This window comes from Caenorhabditis elegans, chromosome I (assembly GCF_000002985.6).
Source record: "Caenorhabditis elegans chromosome I".
NCBI classification, from domain to species: domain Eukaryota; kingdom Metazoa; phylum Nematoda; class Chromadorea; order Rhabditida; family Rhabditidae; genus Caenorhabditis; species Caenorhabditis elegans.
In genome coordinates, this window is record NC_003279.8 from 3,050,109 (window position 1) to 3,070,204 (window position 20,096).

General features: G+C 30.4%; 3 protein-coding genes across 4 annotated transcripts; 1 reads left to right on the forward strand and 2 right to left on the reverse strand.

Annotated features, from left to right (window-relative positions):
* Window positions 1-1,939: 1,939 nt before the first annotated feature.
* On the reverse strand, window positions 1,940-9,057 carry ztf-23 (C2H2-type domain-containing protein). Its single transcript, NM_058695.8, has 12 exons — window positions 8,912-9,057; window positions 8,726-8,865; window positions 8,530-8,661; window positions 8,410-8,466; window positions 8,286-8,355; window positions 7,370-7,509; window positions 7,230-7,316; window positions 7,069-7,167; window positions 5,206-5,490; window positions 3,511-3,594; window positions 3,361-3,433; window positions 1,940-2,060 (listed from the first exon to the last, which is right to left on the reverse strand). Exons 1-12 carry the CDS (start codon window positions 8,961-8,963, stop codon window positions 2,020-2,022), a joined length of 1,260 nt encoding a protein of 419 aa, NP_491096.1. The 5' UTR covers window positions 8,964-9,057; the 3' UTR covers window positions 1,940-2,019.
* On the forward strand, window positions 7,586-19,302 carry pign-1 (GPI ethanolamine phosphate transferase 1). 2 transcript variants are annotated; one of them, NM_001262368.4, is made up of 13 exons: window positions 7,586-9,365; window positions 9,422-9,498; window positions 9,550-9,849; window positions 10,339-10,486; window positions 11,093-11,433; window positions 12,199-12,482; window positions 14,564-14,844; window positions 14,895-15,009; window positions 16,427-16,664; window positions 16,734-16,853; window positions 17,630-17,771; window positions 17,822-18,114; window positions 18,921-19,295. In NM_001262368.4, the coding sequence occupies exons 1-13, from the start codon at window positions 9,206-9,208 to the stop codon at window positions 19,140-19,142; spliced, it is 2,721 nt and encodes a 906-aa protein (NP_001249297.1). In that variant the 5' UTR covers window positions 7,586-9,205; the 3' UTR covers window positions 19,143-19,295. The 2 variants fall into 2 exon arrangements, with proteins under 2 accessions (NP_001249297.1, NP_001249296.1); NM_001262367.2 differs by having other exon boundaries at window positions 9,119-9,365; window positions 16,727-16,864; window positions 18,921-19,302.
* Window positions 19,217-20,042, reverse strand: arx-7 (Actin-related protein 2/3 complex subunit 5). Its single transcript, NM_001393172.1, has 3 exons — window positions 19,948-20,042; window positions 19,742-19,863; window positions 19,217-19,639 (listed from the first exon to the last, which is right to left on the reverse strand). Exons 1-3 carry the CDS (start codon window positions 20,030-20,032, stop codon window positions 19,388-19,390), a joined length of 459 nt encoding a protein of 152 aa, NP_001379803.1. The 5' UTR covers window positions 20,033-20,042; the 3' UTR covers window positions 19,217-19,387.
* Between the last annotated feature and the right edge of the window lie 54 nt (window positions 20,043-20,096).

The following is a 20,096-nucleotide window of genomic DNA, read 5'->3' on the forward strand; positions in this document are numbered from 1 at the left end:
CACAATTCTGCATATGACCTATTTTGCTAAATGTCAGAATTTTTTCAATTTTTTGTAATCGGATTAATTAGTACGGAAATATTAATTAATCTGATTAACTTATCAAAAATTTCAAAAAAAAAACCACAAAATTGAAGTTTAGGGTCAAAAACTGAAAATAATGAGCGTTCGACTTTTGAAATTCCGCTATGAAAATTTAGGCTTAGGCTTAGGCATAGGCATAGGCATAGGCAAATGCATAGGAATAGACATAGGCATAGGCATAGGCAAAGGAAAAGACAAAGGCATAGGCTTAATTTTTATTTGAAGGTAAACGGTAATTTTTGAAAAATTCAGATTTTTTACAAATCTCGTGTACATTTTTTTTCAGTTTTTCTAGGCCTCTAACCTAAAATCTTCCAATATTCTAAATTTTTGTCTAATTTTCCTTATGAAAAATTAAAAAATTCTGCGAAAATTTCTAGCCTGAACTAAAAAAAATAAATATTAATTATAAACCAGGAAAACGTTTTCTCACCTAATTTCTCAAGTGATAAAAACTTCTGAAAAAAATTCCAAAAAAAAAAAAACGCAAATAAATATTACGAGACCACAAAATTCCGAAATTGCGTACATCACAACATACTTGACGCACAAAATATCTCGTAGCGAAGTGTACAGTAAAAACTACAGTAGTAATTTAAAGAATTAATGTAGTTTTCGCTTCGAGATACTTCCAAAAAAAAGCAAAAAAAAAAACCAAAATTTTGACATTTGTTGCTTCAATTCGAAAAATTATTTTTTAAATAAATCATACAATCACCATACTTGATCAAATTGCGACTGTCTTCAGAAGAAAAATTGAAACAAAATTCTGAAAATAGCTGAAACTCCAGGAACCTGAAAGCTCCAAGTAAAAGCTCAGAAGAAAATGAAAATGAGTGAATGGGGGAATATAATGAAAAGAAAAAAAAGAATAAAAGTATTAAGTTCGCAAGTGCAAAAAAGAGAAATGAATGAAAAAGGGTTTCTCTTTCAATTATTAATCACCTTATTTCGATAAGTGCTGACTCAAAAAAGAGGAGCGTGGGCGACTAATCTCGGAAATGGGGGGTCGGTGTGCGCTGGAATTCATTAATTTCGACTTATACAAAACGAATTGGAAACTTTATAAGTGTATTAATTCACGTCAAATTGCAATATTACCCGGAGATATAAGCGTTTTACTGAAAATTTGGCGTTTCATGTGCTAATTTTGCTAAATAATACCTGTATTGAAAAAAGTTCAAAAATTTTAGAAATTTTCTGAAGTTATTAGACTCAAAATTGTCTGAAAACACCGAATTTCATAATGAAACTTCTTGAAAACAGCTCAAAAAATGACCTCAAAATAGTTAGAATTTGAAATTTGACCGACTTGTCAAGCGGCTGGAAACTAACTTTTTTGAAATTACAGTCTAATTTTGAGTATACAATGTAATTATCTTGCGTTTTTAACTTCATTTAGTTATTTTAAAGTCGACGGACGGCGAGATTTGGTATTTAAAAAATTTTAAAAAAAAAGTTAGTTTCCAGCCGCTTGACAAGTCGGTCAAACTTTAAATTTTAACTAGTTTTAGGCCATTTTTTGAGCCGTCATAACTTTTTTATTGAGAAGTTTTCAAAAAGTTTCATTATGAAATTCTGTGTTTTCAGACAATTTTGAGTCTAATAAAGCAATAAAACAAAATTCGGCTGCACCACCTTTATACGCGTACTGAAAAAAGCTCAAAAATTGTTTAACTTCAGAAAATTTCTAAAATTTTTTCATTTTGTGTATATTCTACGCGCAAACATTTTCAATCGATTTTTGAGCTTTTTTACTCTGTTCTCTTGATTTTTTTTCGGAATTTTTCTATGTTTCAATGTTTAAAAAAATCCAAAAAGCTTAGTTTTATTTCTAAAATCGGAAAAAATTGAAATTCGAAAAACAATTTATTGGAAAACTGAAAAAATGTACAATTTTCAACAACAAAAAAATAAAATAAATCGCCGAGACAATCAGAGCCGCATAAAGTCCTTCCGCTCCTCGTGGATTTGTTCTGGAAAAAAATAATCAAATTTTGCAGAATTTTGACTTATAATTTTTAAAAACGAATTTTTTGGATTAAAATTTCAATTTCGAGATGGGGTGAGGGATTAGGGATTTAATGTAAGTCATCCAATTTATACTTTGACATTTAAAAATAAAATTTTTTGGAGGGAATTGAAAAAAAAATTGTGTTTTTTATTACGGAAACACAAAATTCTGAGAATGCGTATTGCACAACATATTTGACGCGCAAAATATCTCGTAGCGAAAACTACAGTAATTCTTTAAATGACTACTGTAGCGCTCTTGTGTGTGTCGATTTACGGGATCTCATTTTCATGATGTGAATTAAATTCGAAAATCGAGATCCCGTAAATCGACGCAAGAGCTACAGTAGTCATTTAAAGAATTACTGTAGTTTTCGCTACGAGATATTTTGCGCGTCAAATATGTTGTGCAATACGCATTTTCAGAATTTTGTGTTCACGTAATAATGAAAATAAAATTTTTTAAATTTCTACATTTTCAGACTTTTTTTTTGGGATTTTTGGAACATATATTTTGAAGGAATTTGTTTTTTTTTAATTGGAAAATTTGGAGTGTTTGAAAAATTTCGGTTTTTTTTTGAAATAATGATCAAAAAATTTTTTAAAAATCGGGTTGGAAAAAAAAGCTTAAAAATTTAAATTTTTAGACTTTTTCACAACTTTTCCCCAATAATTTTTTTTTTCAATTTTTCCAATATCATTTCAAAAACATTGAAATTTTTTCTAACACTCCAAATTTTCAATTTTTTTAAAATATACATCCTTCAAAATATATGTTCCAAAAATCTCAAAAAAAAAAGTCTGAAAATGTAGAAATTTGAAAAAAAAAAATATTTTCATTATTACGGGTGCACAAAATTCTGAAAATGCGTACTGCACAACATATTTGACGCGCAAAATATCTCGTAGCGAAAACTACAGTAATACTTTAAATGACTACTGTAGCTCTTGCGTCGATTCACGGGATCTCGATTTTCGAATTTAAAACACAATTTTTTTTTTCAATTTACCCCAAAAATTTTGTTTTTAAATGTCAATTATAAATTGGATGACTAACATGAAATCCCTAATCCTAAAAAAATAATATATTATATTTCTAAAAATAAATATATTTAAATTTTTTGGTTTTTTTCACAACTTTTCCCGAATAATTTTTTAAAAAACTTTTCCATCATTATTTCAAAAACATTGAAATTTTTCTAATACTCCAAATTCAATTTTTTCAATTTTTCTAAAATATTCCCAATTCCTTCAAAAACTTACCAACAATATCATGCACTACACCAATCTCTTTGCCACGTGGCTCTATATCGGACATCTGACTTCGCGCGGAGCCCTGAAAATAAAATTCTGATTTTTTTTGTTGAGAATTTCAGAAAAAATAAAAATAATCTTATATTTAAAAATATTTACAATATTTAAAGATTCATCGGTCGATTGGACATCGTCGCCACGTAGCATTGCATCCTGTTGAGCCAGTTCTCGATTGTGAATGTTCTGGAAAAAAGGGTATCTTTTAAATTTAAAATCATTTTTGAAATATGATTTTCAGACATTTTTTTGAAAGTTCGAAAAAAATAAGCCAATTTCTGTCAAAAATTTGAATTTTTTTTCAAAATTTTTCTACATACCCTATTTATGCTCCTGATACCGAATATCAATGCAAAAAAATTCAAAAAAAAATTCCCTGATTTATATTAATTTTTTAAATTCTGAAACTCCTAATTTTAAATTCAAACGACAAATTTTGCCGCCAGAGACTAAGCCACGCCCATGATAACCGTGCCGCAGGTGTGGATTTACGAGAGATTAATATTTTTCATCCATTTTTTCTAATTTTCATACCAGTTGTCCCGATTTTTCGTAGTTTTAGATTGAAATTCTTGTGATTTCCCATAATTTATGGCTTTTTATTAATTAAAACAAATGAAATTCCGAACTTCTGCTAAAATATAAAATTTCATGTAATTTTAGTTGTTTTCATTAATAAAAAGCCATCAATTAAAGAAAGTCACAGCATTTCAATGTGAACAACGAAAAAGCGGGAAAATTGGTGTGAAAATTAAATAAAAATAGATTAAAAATATTATCTTGTAAATCCACACCTGCGGCACGGTTATCATGGGCGTGGCTTAGTCTCTGGCGGCAAAATTTATCGTTTTAATTTAAAATTAGGACTTTCGGATTTCAAAAAATTAATATAAAATCAGGGAAATTTTTTTGAATTTTTTCACATTGATATTCAGCAGGAGCATAAATAGGGTCGGCTTTTCGATTTTCGACAAAAAAATTGTAAAGAATTCAAATTTTCAAATTTTGGATAAACCTCTTTTTTTTCTATAAATTTTTCGATTTTCAAAAAAAAAGCGAAAAAAAATTCCGGAAAAATTCAATTTTTCAGTAATTTCTATACTTTTTCTTATAAAAATCGTCTTTTTTTTGAAAATCTATATATCGCCGTATGTTCTCTTACAATGTTAGTTTTTTTTTTCTATATTCGATCAAAATTCAAAATTTCAGTCATTTGTTTCTCAGAAATAAAAACGTTAAAAAATCGAAAATTTTTATTTTTCCATTTTTTTTCCAAAAAATCCTCCTTTTCTCCATAAATATTTTGATTTTCAAAAAAAAAGCGAATATCAAAAATTTTCGTTTTTCTGTTTTTTTTTTGCCGGAAATATTCAATTTTTCAGTAATTTCTATACATTTTCTCATAAAAATCGACAATTTCTTTATTTTCTCTATATTTTTTTCCATTTTTTCCATCAAAATTTAAATTTACAGTCATTTTTTCGCAAAAAAAAAACGTTTAAAAAATCGAAAATTGTTATTTTTCGACGTTTTTTTTTAAAAAAAAAACCAGTATTTTTTGATAAATCTTATGGAAAAAAGAGGAAAAAAGAGGATTCTGTAATGTTACAATTTAAAAAAATTAATTTTCAAAAAAAAATTTCGTTTTCAGATTTTTTTGTTGGGAATTTATCAAAATCGAATCTCTTCCTGTTCTGTAATTTTTTCCGATTATTAGATTTCAAAAAAAAAATCTGGAAATTTTATTTTCGATATTTTGTTTCAATTTCTTGTCCACGAGTACTACAAAATCCCAACCTTAAGATGCCGAATAACATGTGAATTCTTCGTGAAACTTTTTCCACAAACATTACAAATATACGGTCGCTCTCCACTATGTGTCTTTTCATGATGACTTTTTGCAGATGAAGAAGCAAATTGTTTTCCACATTCCCATTGACATACAAATGGACGTTCTCCTGTATGTAATCTCATGTGTGTTTTAAGAGCTCCACGTTGAGAGAATTGGCGGGTACAGTAGTGACATTGAAATGGTTTTACTCCGAGATGTGTTCGACGATGTTCATCCAGTTTGGATTGGTACTGAAACATTATTTGTTTTGTTTTTGAAAAGAAATTTCGATTTTGCAGGTTTTTCGGATTTTTTTAATATTGAATATTCGGAAGATTCAAAAATTAAAATATTTTAAATTTTTGTAATTTTCTAAAAAATTTGAAAAGCTGAAAATTCAAAATTTTTGATATTTTTCGGCTTTTCAAATTTTCAAAATAAAAAATAAATGTTTTGCAACATTTTTTTGAAAAGAAAACCTCAATTTTGCAGTTTAACAATTTTTTTTGGCTTTAGAAAACTCAAATTAATGTCCTTATTTCTGACATTTTCGAATTTTTCGGTTTTTAGAATTTTCGGAAATATTAAATTTTTGTAATATTTAAAAATGCAAATTTATTAGAATTTTTGATTTCTTGAATTTTTTGTAATTTTCTGAAAATTGAAAACTGGAAAAAATCCAATAATTTTAGATTTTTTTCGAATTTTCAACAAAAAACAGATTTTTTTGTAATTTTCAGAAAATTTGCAAATTTTTATTTTTATTATTTTTTGCAATATTCAATAATTCAAACTTATTGGATTTTTTCGCTTTTCGAAAATTCAGAAAATTACAAACATTTTTAATTCTTTGAAAATTCAAATTCGAAAAGCGGAAAAATTCAAAATTTTTGGAATTTTTCGGATTTCAGATTTTTCAGAAATATTAAATTTTTGGAATGTTTAAAAATTCAACATTTCCAATTTTTTTAAAAATTTGGTAAACTGAACATTTTCCGAATTTTCAACAAAAAAAAAGATTTTTTTTTAATTTTCTGAAAATTTGAATATTTTCGGAAATATTAAATTTTTAAACAATTTCAAAAATTTATACTGACTGAAAATTCGAAAATATTGAAAATTCAACATTTTTGGAATTTTTCGGCTTTCAGAATTTTTAGAAATATTACATTTTTGGAATTTTCAAAATTTTTGTAGTTTTCTGAAGATTTTTAAAGCTTAAATTTCGAAAATGTTAGAATATTTCGGTTTTCGAATTTTCAATATTCTGAAAATTTTGAAAATTCTTAGGCTTTTAGAAATATTCAGAAATGCGATATTTTTTGTAATTTTCAATTTTCTAAAAATTAGGTAAACTGAAATCTTTGAAAATGTTAGACTTTTTTGGCTTCCTGAATTTTCAGAAAATTTTCGAAAAATTTTTCGGCTTTTAGAATTTTTCGGAAACATTTAATTTTTGAATATTTTTAAAAATTCGAAAATATTAAAAATTCAACATTTTTGGAATTTTTCGGCTTTCAGAATTTTTAGAAATATTAAATTTTTGTAGTTTTCTGAAGATTTGAAAATCTGCAAATTTTTAAAATATTAGAATTTTTCGGCACCATGAATTTTCAATTTTTGAAAATTGTGAAAATTATACATAACACTTAGGCTTTTAGAAATATTCAGAAATGTGATATTTTTGTAATTTTCAACAAATCTTCCAATTTTCTGAAAATTCGAAAAGCTGTAATATTCAAAAAAAAATTCGAAAAAAATCACACTTAATCACTGTTTTTATGAAATTTCCAAAAAAATTGTTTTTTTCTTCTAAATTTTCCCCATACTTTAAATGTCCTAGAACACCGATCACAACTGAATCTTCCCATTTTTCCACTATTCGTCTGACCATCTGCAAATGCGACTCCGCTCGTGGAACAATCCTCCTGAAAATTAGGATTTTTTTAAATTTGAAATTTCAAAATATTTAAATTTAAAAAATTTTTACTTGTTCCGGAGAATCCCGTTGCGTCGCGTTGACCACCACATTATCAATGAGTTTGTCCATTCTTCGAGTTCTTATATATTTTAAATGCTGGAAAAAAGGAAAATTTTGATATTTAAAATAAATTTGAAATTCAGTCGTACATAGTTATTACTACTTCGAATTGGTCCTTGTGGTGATAGATCATCTTCCAAAATGTAATCAGAATCGTCGTGAGCTCCAATAAATACCGGATTTCCGAGCTCATCAATATAATCGTCATCATCATCGTCGTCAATTAGTTCTGCAATTTGTTCTGGTGAATTTTTGGATAAAAATTGGTTTTTAAAATTATTTGAAAGTAAATTTTTTGTCAGTTAAAAAATTTTTTTTTTGGCTCAAAAAAGTTAAAAAAAAATGTTTTTTTTGTTTATTTTTACATTTTTTACATTTTTATTTTAAAAGTTGATTTATTGTAGTTAATTTTTGAAGTTGCTATTGGTTTTCGGTTCTTAAACGTTTTTTTAGTTTAAGAAAATATTTTAAAAAAGATTTTTGAAAGCTCTTTTTTCAAATTTTTTTCTATTTCTTTGGTTTTTTTTTGATTTTTAAAATATTATTTGAAAAGAATTTCCAAAGGTTGTTTTTCAAAATTACAAAAAAAAATTTTTTTTGGTTTTTTTAAAAAATTTTTTGTCGGTTTCTGCGTTTTTTTTGTTAAAAAAATTTAAAAACCGTTAACCGTTAAAAAAAAATATTTTAAAAATTTTTTGGAAAAGTTTTCTTTTGATTTTTTTTTGTTCAATTTTCTGTTTTCTGTGGTTTTTTTTGTTTAAAAAAATTTAAAAACTGTTCAAGCAGTATTTTTGGAGATTTTTTTTTTCAATTTTTCCGGTTTCTGTGGGTTTTTTGGTTAAGAAAGTGAAAAATATTTTTGGAAGTATTTTTGGAAGCAATTTTCATACAAAAATCATTGGTTCCAGCTGAAAATGACATTTTAAAAATTGATTTTTCGAGCAAATTTTTGATTTTTCCTATATTTTTTCCTGTATTTTCTGAATTTATCGATTTTCCATGAACCTTCTATATTCTCATCATCATCCAGAACTCCAAAATCGTCTTCATCAGGCCCTCGGTGATCCACAATTTCCTGAAAAACTAGAAAATAAAAAAAAAAGTTTAAATTTATTTTTTTGAAACTAACATCATATTGGCTACCCTCCGGCGGTAATAATATCATTTGTGCGGTGCCTTGCTGCATCTGAAAATTTAAAAAAAATCGATTTTATTCGGAAATCAATTCAAATTCTGCAAATTTTCGAACCATCGGCTGTAGAACTGTCATCTGTGTGCTCGAATCTTGTTGCGAAGTTTCATCGATTTCAATTGCAATCGAATCGGCAACCATTTTCCGGAAACGCTTCTCATCCTCCAGGTTTCGCTTGAATTCTACGATCTGAAAGCAAAAAAAAAATTAAATTTCGTGGAAAACTCCAGTTTTAAGTTATTTTTAAACTTACAGCCACATCCGAATGATTCTGAGCGAAATGATCCATTAAACTAATCGCACTGAGTGCCGGAAAATCACAATATGCACATTTAAACGGAAAAGCTTGCAAATGCCGGCTCCAAATGTGACTTTCCAAGTGCTCCATAGTTTCTAAAAAAGAAAAAATTGTGTAAAAATCGATATTTCTGGCACTTACGCTCTTCGACAGTGCATTCACAGCATCGGAATACGATTGGATATCCTATCATTTGATTATTCAAGCGAAAAATTCGAGAAAAATTGATTTTTTAAATAGTAAACGTTAGTATTAATCAGCGAGAATTAAATAAAAATATAAATGGCCTAGAATCCGACACCTCGTCCCCTCGTCCCCGGGCCGGCGCAGAGCAATCGAGCAACAACGTGTACTTTACACTTGCTCTTTCCCCACTTTAAACATTTGAGAAGAAGAAGAAATAATTTATATTAATACGGGGATAAATATCCCCTAATGTCGTGGAAGTTTCTAATCGCCAGCATCACTGTGCACCTCGTCCTTATTTATTCAATTTTCGATGTCTACTACACAAGCCCCCTGGTTCATGGGATTCCTCCACAATTTATAAATAGTCAGGAGGCTCCTGCAAAACGGATTTTTATAATTTCAGCAGGTTTTTCGATTACATTCAAGGTTTTATGGTTATTTTTCAATAAAATCGAATTACAGACGGCTTACGATATGACACATTTAATAAATATCCCGACAAATCTCCATATTTACATTCAATTATGAATGAGAGAAAGGTTATTGGAAAATCGATAATAAAACATTTAATTTATTAATTTATTATTCAGGGAATCTATGGACTATCCCGTTCTCATATCCCAACGGAATCCCGGCCGGGCCACGTGGCAATATTCGCTGGAATTACTGAAGATATAAGTGCAGTTGCAAAAGGATGGAAAAAGAATCCAGTTCAATTCGATAGTGTATTCAATAGATCGTCGTATAGTTGGATGTGGGGAAGTCCGGATATTGTGAACCTTTTCGATGATCTTCCCAACGCTGAATCATTCTCATATTCTGCAGACGAGGAGGATTTCGCGTCGAAAGATGCTTCTAATTTGGATAAATGGGTTTTTGAGCATTTTGAGGTATAGGAATTTAATTAAACGTGGTGTAGTCGAATTTTTTTATCGCTTGACAAGACTCAAAATTGTCTGAAAAGACCGAGTTTCATAATGAAACTTCTTGAAAACTTCTCAAAAAAAAAGTTATGACGGCTCAAAAAATCGGCTAAAATTAGTTGAAATTTGAAATTTGACCGACTTGTCAAGCGGCTGGAAACTAATTTTTTTGAAATCACTGTAAAATTTTGAGTTTAAAATGTAATTATTTTGCGTTTTCAACTTCATTTAGGTATTTTAAAGTCGATCGGTCAAATGACAAGTGACAAGTCGGTCAAATTTCAAATTTTAACTAATTTTAGCCGATTTTTTGAACCGTCATAACTGTTTTTTTTTTAGAAGTTTTCAAGAAGTTTCATTATGAAATTCGGTGTTTTCAGACAATTTTGGGTCTAATAAAACAATGAAAAAAATTTGACTACACCAACTATCTTAATAAAACGTTAAAGCTTCCAGAACTTCCTGGAAACTGCGAAAACCGATGAAGCATTGAACGATAAAATGCGGGAACAGAAAAGCATATTTTTCTTGCATTTACTCGGAATCGACACGAATGGGCATGGGAATAAGCCAATGTCGAGGCAATATATTGATAATATCAAAGGTTTGTTGTGTGAAGAATCAAGAGAGAGATGAGCCGAAAAATATGCAATCTTTCGGAAAATTTGTAAAAAAACCACGAATTTCGGCCGAAATTAAATTTTTAATCAAGAAAAAACTGTACGAAACCAAGTTTTGTAAGCAAATCCTGAAAACAGCTGAAAACGGAGCAAATCTGTCGGAAAATTTTGCAAAAAAGCTAAAATCTTCAGAATTTTGTTAATTTTTGACCAAAACCGCCTAAAAACTGCCTAAAAACAAAAAGAAAAGGTTCACTATTTTTAAACATATTTCTTAAGCATTTCGACTATAAAAAATCAAGAAAATCTGTTAAAATTCCAAAAAAAAAATTTAATAAACCAATTTCCCGGTAATATTAAATTAGTAAAAAAAAATCGAGAAAATTCGGAAATCGACCCCGTAAATCGACCTACAGTAGTCATTTAAAGAATTACTGTAGTTTTCGCTACGAGATATTTGCGCGTCAAATTTGTTGTGCAATACGCATTCTCAGAATGTTGTGTTCCCGTAATAACATTTTTTCGGGAAAAAATAACTAAAAAGCCAAAAATTTCACAAAAATCCATTAAAAATCCATTTTTGATTGCAGTAGTCGACTCGGGAATCGAGAAAGTTCAACACCTCGTCGACGCGTTCTTCGGAGATCACAAGACCGCGTGGCTTTTCACTTCAGATCACGGAATGACTGATTGGGGATCGCATGGAGCTGGAAGTGATGATGAAGTGCTCACTCCATTTGTTGCATGGGGTGCCGGAGTAAAGCAGGGTGGTCCAAAACTTGATCTTAATCAAATCGATTTGGCTCCACTGATTTCGGCGTTAATTGGATGTCCGATTCCTGTGAATTCAATGGGTATTCTTCCAGTTCAAATGATGAATTCAAAGGGCTCTAGTTATGAGTTTAAGGCGATTGAAGCAAATTTCAAACAGGTAATAAACTTGGAAATTTGAAATCAGAATGCAATTGCGCTCCAACGACAAATGCCCTCCACCACAATACGTCGGGTCTCGATAGGAATTGAGGGCATGGGGGGCCCGAAAATTGACACGTTTTTCGTCATTGAAAAATCGAGAAATTCAAAGTTAATTCAGAGAAGATTTTTCCAAAAAAAAAACTGTTTTCTACAGAAAATCATCGATAAAAAATCCAGATTTTCCCAAAAAAAACCAAATTTTTTCGGAAAATTATCGATTTTTCGTTAAAAAAAATATAAAATTTTCCAAAAAATTACAGATTTTTTTCGGAAAATTATCGATTTTCTTGAAAAATTATCGCTTTTCCTGAAAAAATATCGACTTTCCTGGAAAAAAGCCGATTTTCCGAAAAACGAAACAGATTTTTCGGAAAATTATCGATTTTCTTGAAAAATTATCGATTTTCCCAAAAAAAATTATTGATATTTCTCAAAAAAAAAAAATTTCCAATAAAAAAAAATTATTTTCCAAAAAAATTTTAGATTTTTTTCCGGAAAATTATCGATTTTCCTGAAAAAAAAATTCGATTTTCCGAAAAAAAAAAGTATAGATTTTTTCAGAAAAAAATAATTGAAAATGTTTGTATTTACGGCGTTGCACCTAACGAGACCCAGTCTATGTGGGCGGACTTATTCCATTTGGCGTTGGAGCGCGATTTCACTGGAAAAAAATTCAAAAAATTTAATACCCGAAAGCCTTCAAAACCCAGAAATTTTGCAGCTCAAAGAACAAATAATCTTTCTAAAAAACGCGAAATCCCGTCGTTTATGGTTTCGTCAATTCGAAAAATTCGGCGATAAAGCTATGGAATCTCTTCGTACAACATTGGCTCAACTTGGAAGAGATCGAAGATTTTCAGTTGCCACGTCATTATTTGCAGATAATGCTCATTTAATGAAAGAAGCTATCGTTTTTTATCATCGATATGATCGTCAGATGCTTGGAGCAGCGGTTAGCTGCAGTTTTGTTGCGTGGATTGCTCTAGTTGTCTCGTTTCTTCATAAGTTAGTGAAAATTTGGTATTGATCTACAAATATCGCCGGGAAAATTTGTGCTGTGTGACGTCACGTATGGCAGAGAATGAGAAACCTCGGCCATCGATTTCTTCCAATTTTGAGAAAACTCGGCCAGCAACTTTTATGAAATTTTGAGAAAACTCGGTCATCGGTTTTCCTTTAATACGCGGCCACCAATTTTCGTAAAATTTATTTTAAATCTCAGCCACCTGGTTTTATCAATTTTGAAAAAAGAACTCGGCCACCGATTTCCATCTAGTTTTAAAAAAATTAGACCATCAATTTCTCGCAATTTCGAAGAAAGCTCGGTCATTATTTTCAACAACTTTCAAAAAAAAAAAACTCGGCCACCAATTTTCATTAAAAATTTTTTAAAAACTAGGCCATATATTTTCTCTAAGTTTTATAAAACTCGGTCACCAAGTTCCTGCAATAAAATAACTCGGCCACTAATTTGGAAAAATTCAGAATAAAGACTCGGTCATCTATTTTTTCTAATTAAAAAAAAAAAAAAAAAACTCGGCCACCGATTTTCAATAGCCTAAAAAACTCGGCCACCGATTTTCAATAGCCTAAAAAACTCGGCCACCAATATTCTCAAACTTAAGAAAACTCGGCCACCAATTTTCTCAAACTTAAGAAAACTCAGCCACCAATATTCTCAAACTGAAAAAACTCGGCCACCGATTTTCAATAGCCTAAAAAACTCAACTACCGATTTTAAATAGTCTAAAAAACTCCGCCACTGATTCTCAACAGCATCAAAAACTCGGCCACCAATTTTCAGACATCTACAGTAAACTCGGCCACCGATTTTCAATAGCCTAAAAACATCGGCCACCAATATTCTCAAACTTTAAAAAACTCGGCCACCAATTTTCAACAGCCTGAAAAACACGGCCACCAATTTTCTCAAACTTAAGAAAACTCAGCCACCAATATTCTCAAACTGAAAAAAACTCGGCCACCGATTTTCAATAGCCTAAAAACTCGGCCACCAATATTCTCAAACTTAAAGAAACTCGGCCACCAATTTTCAACAGCCTGAAAAACATCGGCCACCAATATTCTCAAACTAAAAAAACTCGGCCACCAATTTTCAACAGCCTGAAAAACACGGCCACCAATTTTCTCAAACTTAAGAAAACTCAGCCACCAATATTCTCAAACTGAAAAAAACTCGGCCACCGATTTTCAATAGCCTAAAAACTCGGCCACCAATATTCTCAAACTTAAAAAAACTCGGCCACCAATTTTCAACAGCCTGAAAAACACGGCCACCAGTTTTCTCAAACTTAAGAAAACTCAGCCACCAATATTCTCAAACTGAAAAAAACTCGGCCACCGATTTTCAATAGCCTAAAAACTCGGCCACCAATATTCTCAAACTTAAAAAAACTCGGCCACCAATTTTCAACAGCCTGAAAAACATCGGCCACCAATATTCTCAAACTTAAAAAAACTCGGCCACCAATTTTCAACAGCCTGAAAAACACGGCCACCAATTTTCTCAAACTTAAGAAAACTCAGCCACCAATATTCTCAAACTGAAAAAAAAACTCGGCCACCGATTTTCAATAGCCTAAAAACTCGGCCACCAATATTCTCAAACTTAAAAAAACTCGGCCACCAATTTTCAACAGCCTGAAAAACATCGGCCACCAATATTCTCAAACTTAAAAAAACTCGGCCACCAATTTTCAACAGCCTGAAAAACACGGCCACCAATTTTCTCAAACTTAAGAAAACTCAGCCACCAATATTCTCAAACTGAAAAAAAAACTCGGCCACCGATTTTCAATAGCCTAAAAACTCGGCCACCAATATTCTCAAACTTAAAAAAACTCGGCCACCAATTTTCAACAGCCTGAAAAACATCGGCCACCAATATTCTCAAACTTAAAAAAACTCGGCCACCAATTTTCAACAGCCTGAAAAACACGGCCACCAATTTTCTCAAACTTAAGAAAACTCAGCCACCAATATTCTCAAACTTAAAAAAAACTCGGCCACCAACTTATTTTTTATACGACCATATACCAAATGCTTACAAAATCACCAAATTTCAGCTCAACATCAAAAGAAAATCTGTCACTTCTCGTGCCTCATCACCTATTCATCATTCCCCTCGCCTGCTCCCTGCTCTTCACAGCCTATTGCTCATTGAGCATGACACAAACCATTTATATAATCCTCCCAATCTATCTGATCTCAATACTGGAAAATCATTCAAAATTGACACAACGAATCAGGGAACACGTAAAAGCTTTGAGTGCACAACCGGATTGGCTCAACAAAGTTCTATCGGTGGAGGTTTTTGTGAAGCCGTTTTTGGGATTTGTAGGGTTTTGTAAGTTTTTTTTTAGAAAAGTTGTTTTAAATCTAAAAGCAAATTTTCAGCAATTACAATATGCATATTTGTTCTAACATTTATGGATCGAGCATTTCTTGCGGCAGTTTTCGTTTTGCTGATGGCTTTACCGCAGTTTTATTCGCACCCGATTGTTTCATATTGGTAATTATTCAACATTTCTCTATATTTTTTCTATTTAATCTCCTGATACCGAATATCGATGTGAAAAATTCAAAAAAAAAATCAATGATTTTTAAAATCCATTCAAACGACAAATTCTGCCGCCAGAGACTAAGCCACGCACATGATAACCGTGCCGCAAGTGTGGATTTACGAGATTATTTTTTTTTTTTCAAAAAAAAACAAGTTTTTATTTTTCCGAAAATCAAAAGTAACTAATTTCTTCAAAAAAAAACTGTAAGAATTTTTTAAAAAATCGAATTTTTCCGAAAATATCCCTAAAACAAAAAAATCCGAAAATCGAAAAAAAACAAACTTCTTATTTTAAAAAATACCTAAAAATCGCTATTTTCGTCTCAAAAAACTTACCGAAAATCAGAAAAAAATCTCATTTTTTCAGCAAAAAAAAACGTTTAAAATTTCCTAAAAATTAAAAAAAAATTCAATTTTTCTGAAAATCGAAAAATTGCAAAAAAAAATAATTTTCAAATATTCTTTATTTAAAAATCGCAATTTTTCCGAAAATATCCCTGAAAACAAAAAAATCCGAAAATCGAAAAAAAATACAAACTTCTTATTAAAATTTTTTTTGATCGAATTTTTAAAAAAATACCTTTAAAAAATCGCAATTTTAAAATTTCCTAAAAAAAATCGTTTTCAAGTAATTTTTTTAAATCTAATTTTTCCAAGAATCGAAAAAAAAGTTTAATATTTCCAAAAAATTCTTTAAAAACCCGAATTTTTTCAAAATATTTTTAAAAAATCGCAATTTTTCCAAAAAATCTAAATAAAAACAAATTCCTCAAAAATAAGAAAAAAAAATCCACAATTTCGCAGTTTTCCGAAATACCCAAAAAATCGTATTTTTCCATAAAAAAAAAGTTTCAAAAAACATAAAAAATAATAATTTTTCCGACAATCCAAAAAACCTTCCAGACAACTTTTTTAAAAATTGAACTTATATAAAATCAGGGAATTTTTTAAAAAAATTTTTTTACACTGATATTCGATATCAGGAGCATAAATAGTGTCTATAAAAAAGTTTGGTCTGTTTTTGAAAAAAAAAACCCCACTTCTCCTCGGGGAGTACACGAGCTGCGTAAATCGACACATGACCATTCTTTCATTTTCTTATTTTTGAGGAATTTGTTTTTTTTTTTGAATTTTCGGAAAATTGCGATTTTCTAGAAGGTATTTTGGAAAAATTCGGTTTTTTGAAGATTTTTTTTTGGAAATTAAAAAAATTTCGATTCTCGAAAAAATTGCTTATAAAAATTCAGCAGTAAATTCAAGGTTTTTTGATTTTTCTTGGGAAAATCGAATTTTTATTATTCAAAAAAAAAAGAAAAAAAAAGAAAATTTTTCAAATAAAAATTTAGAAAAAAAATGTCCCATTCAGGTCCAAAACCTGGCTAACCTTGTGCCTCGTTCTCTGCATCTTTCCATTCCTTCCGGCAGTCGGTGTCTCTACTCACATCCCACTTTGCATATTATCTCCAATTATCACTGCATTCCTATGCCACCGACTGTCTCGTCGTTCCTGCTTGACAAGGATCCAACGGATGCTTGAACTGATGATCTACGTGCAATCAGCCACAGCTTTTATGATTGCTGTAGTGAATTATGGATTTGAAAAGGTAAAAAAATTAATTCAAAATAATTGGAAAAAAAAAAAATCAAATTCAAAAAGTTCTCAAAGTTTGCAGCCACCGTCAATTGCTCGATGGATCTCCTGGACCTCAATCCCACTTTCTGTGATTGCTCCGTCGTTGCTCACGGGTCCATATCTTGTGGATCGTCTAATTGCATACGCCTTATGCTTTTATGTGAGAAAATCGTAAAAAATCAATATATTTAAATTTGGATTTTTTTTCTCAATTTTTCCGGCAATTTCTTCATTCCTTTAGAAGAAAGTTGCATGCTTTCGGAACAAAAAAATTTTTTTCAAGGAAAATTCTAAATTTTTCGTTTTATTATATTAAAAAATTCGATAATTTTTAAATTTTTTTTCGAAAAAAAATTCTTTTAAATTTTTCGTCGTTTTTCCGTCAGAAAATTGAAAATTTTTGATTTTTCAAAAAAATAAATCATTGAAAAATTCGAAAATTTTCAATTTTCACAAAACATTTAAATTTTTTTGTCTTTTTTTTTCATAAAAAATTCGAATTTAAAAAAATTTCCAACATTTTCTTTTTTTCCTCCGAAAATTCGAAACTTTTAAAACAAAAAAATTCCAAATGTTGCATTTTTCAACAAAAATTCAAATTTTTAATTAAACAAAAAAACACATTTTTTCGTCTATCATCAAAAATTCAAGGTTTTGCGATTTTTCAAAACAAATTTGTTTCGATTTTTGAAAAAAAAATATAGTTTTCAAAAAATTAATTTTTTTTGTATTCTTAAACAAAAAAATTCGAGTTTTTTCAACAAAATGTTAGAATTTTTAGATTTTTCAACTGAAAAAAATTAAAATTTGCAATTTTTCGACAAAAGAATCAAAAAAAAAAATTGAAGTTTTCAACTAAAAAAAAATCCTAATTTTCGATTTTTCATCTAAATTTTTTTAAATTTTGTCGATTTTTCAACAAAAAAACTATTTCAGGTCCCATACTCCCTGCTTTCAATATCTTACGAATCCCTCTTCATGCTCATCTTCCTCGTTCTCCTAACTCTATTCGTTCGCTTCGAATTCGGACATCTCTCTGACGTTGAGCTCTTGCAGCTGAAAGTTGATTCAACGAAAAGTGCTTTCAATTAACTTCAAAATATCAAACAATTTTAATTTTTTTTGCAGTTTCAACCGGAGAATACGTGGAGCTTCGCCGAACGGTCGTCTGCGTCTCCTTCGTCCTGTGCCCTCTCTTCGGCACCGGAAACTTTGCATCAATCAATTCATTCAATCCATCCACTTTGAATCTGTTCATTTCGGTGTTCAGCCCATTTACAATGGCTATTCTGTTGATCTTAAAACTTCTTATTCCGATTCTTCTCGTCACATCGGCTTTTGCTTCCATAGTTCGATTTGATCAAGAATCCATTCAAAGACTCTGTTGTTTTTCGTTGATATTCACTGATTTTATGTCGATGGTGAGCACGGCTGAAAAAAAAGTGAAAAAAAAACCGAAAAACTTTTTTTTTCGACTGCGAAAAACCGGAAAAAAGCCAAAAAACTAATTTTTCAAATTCGAAAATCAGCATTTTTTTCTCGAAAAAACGAAAAAACCAAAAAACTTGTTTTCAGAATTTATTGCCGAAAAAAACGAGAAAATTTTTTTAAACGAAATAACCGAAAAACCAAAAATGAACGAAAAATCTAAAAATATGAAAACACGAAAAAAAAACTTTTTGACAGCAAAATTTCGTTAAAAAATTTTTTTCGGAATTTATGAACAAAAAGCGAATTTCTTTTCAACTGCAAAAATTCGGAAAAAAGGCCAAAAAAATAATTTTTCAAGCACGAAAATGGAAAAAGCGGGATTTTTTTTGAAAAAAAAAAACCAAAAAATTGTTTTTTTTCAAAATTTATTTGGGAAAAAATCGGATAAAAAAGTTTTTTAATACTAAAAAGTAAAAAAGCGAGAATAAAACCCAAATAAATTTGGAAAATTTTTAAAACGAAAAGTTGAAAAAAAATTTTCGACGGCAAAAAAAAGGAAAAATATTTTTTTTCGGAAATTAAAAAATGTTTTTTTTCGAAAAAAAAACTTGTTTTGATAAAAAGATGAAAAAGCGAGAAAGATTTTTTTTTGGTAAATTTGAAACATTTTTTTGGAAAACTTGAATATTTTAATCAAAATTAATCAACATATTTAATTTCGAATAAAAAAATTCCCGATTTTTTCAGTAAAAATTTGTTTGAGATTAATTCCGCCTAAAACCCCGTGCATTTTCAGTGTTTCTTCCACCAACTTCGAGATGAGGGTAGCTGGTTGGATATTGGTATGAGCATTTCTCAATTCATCGTTTCAATGTGCATTTCTCTTGCTCTTCTGCTACTTCTCTCGATTTCCAGTCATCTTATGGCATTTGAATTCCGAAAATTTCCTGGAAAAAGAAATCACCAGGAAATCGAATCGATCTCTTCCCGGAAGTTATCCGACGACGAATCTGCTTAAATAATTTTTTTCAGATTTTTAATTGTTATTTTTCAATTCGTGATGCCATTTTCAATCGTGTGATAGATACTATTCCGTGGTGCTTTAATTTATCTTTCAAAAACTTTTTCGAATATCAGAAAGAATTAAAATAAATATCATCATAAAGCTTAAGGCGAAACAAAAAATATTCAAAATTCACAAGAAACATGTGGAGAGCGATGGGGGAATGAATATCACAGCAAACACAACGATTCGGGAATAAATCAGAGACGTTGGCGACCGGAGAAGACACGCATAATGGCTCCGTGACCGAATTTTGCGACGAGTTGAGCGTGCCACGCGAGCAAAGACTGACAGACGGCCGCGTCGGCGCCGATTTCCATTGATTTGTAGACGTATTTCATGAGAATATCACTTTCTTCTATCGAAAGCTTCTGGACAGTCGCCTCGATTTCCGCGTTTTTGAAGGATTGCAGAACTTTTGTGACGAGCTGTGTGGCGCGGTCTTTTACGTTCTGAAATTGAAAATTTTTCTTTCTGTCTCTTCCCTGGCCAGCTTAAGCCAAAACCTAGGCCTAGGCCTATGCCTAAGCCCAAATAAGCTTATTAAATCTCACCTGATCTTTGGTTTTAAGTGGCGGGGAGAGAAGAGCCGCATGAAGAGCATCCTCAAGCCGATTCGAGCTCAAAAATCCCTGAACCGCGCGCTCATCGGGTCCAAGTCCAGGAGTATCGACTGCTAAAATTAAATAACAAATTATTTATTCAAATGCACACGAAAAATCAATAATTTCCGCGCGCCTTAAGTACACAAATGACTCACTCTCGTCATTCTCATCGTACTGTTCCGGGTCGAAAGAGTCCACATCCAGCTTTCGGTACGAGGTGTTTTGCATGTTTTTCGACATTTTTTCCTATCTGAAACAAGAGATTTTTAAATGAAAATGTGGCGCGGTGGATTTGAAAATTGCG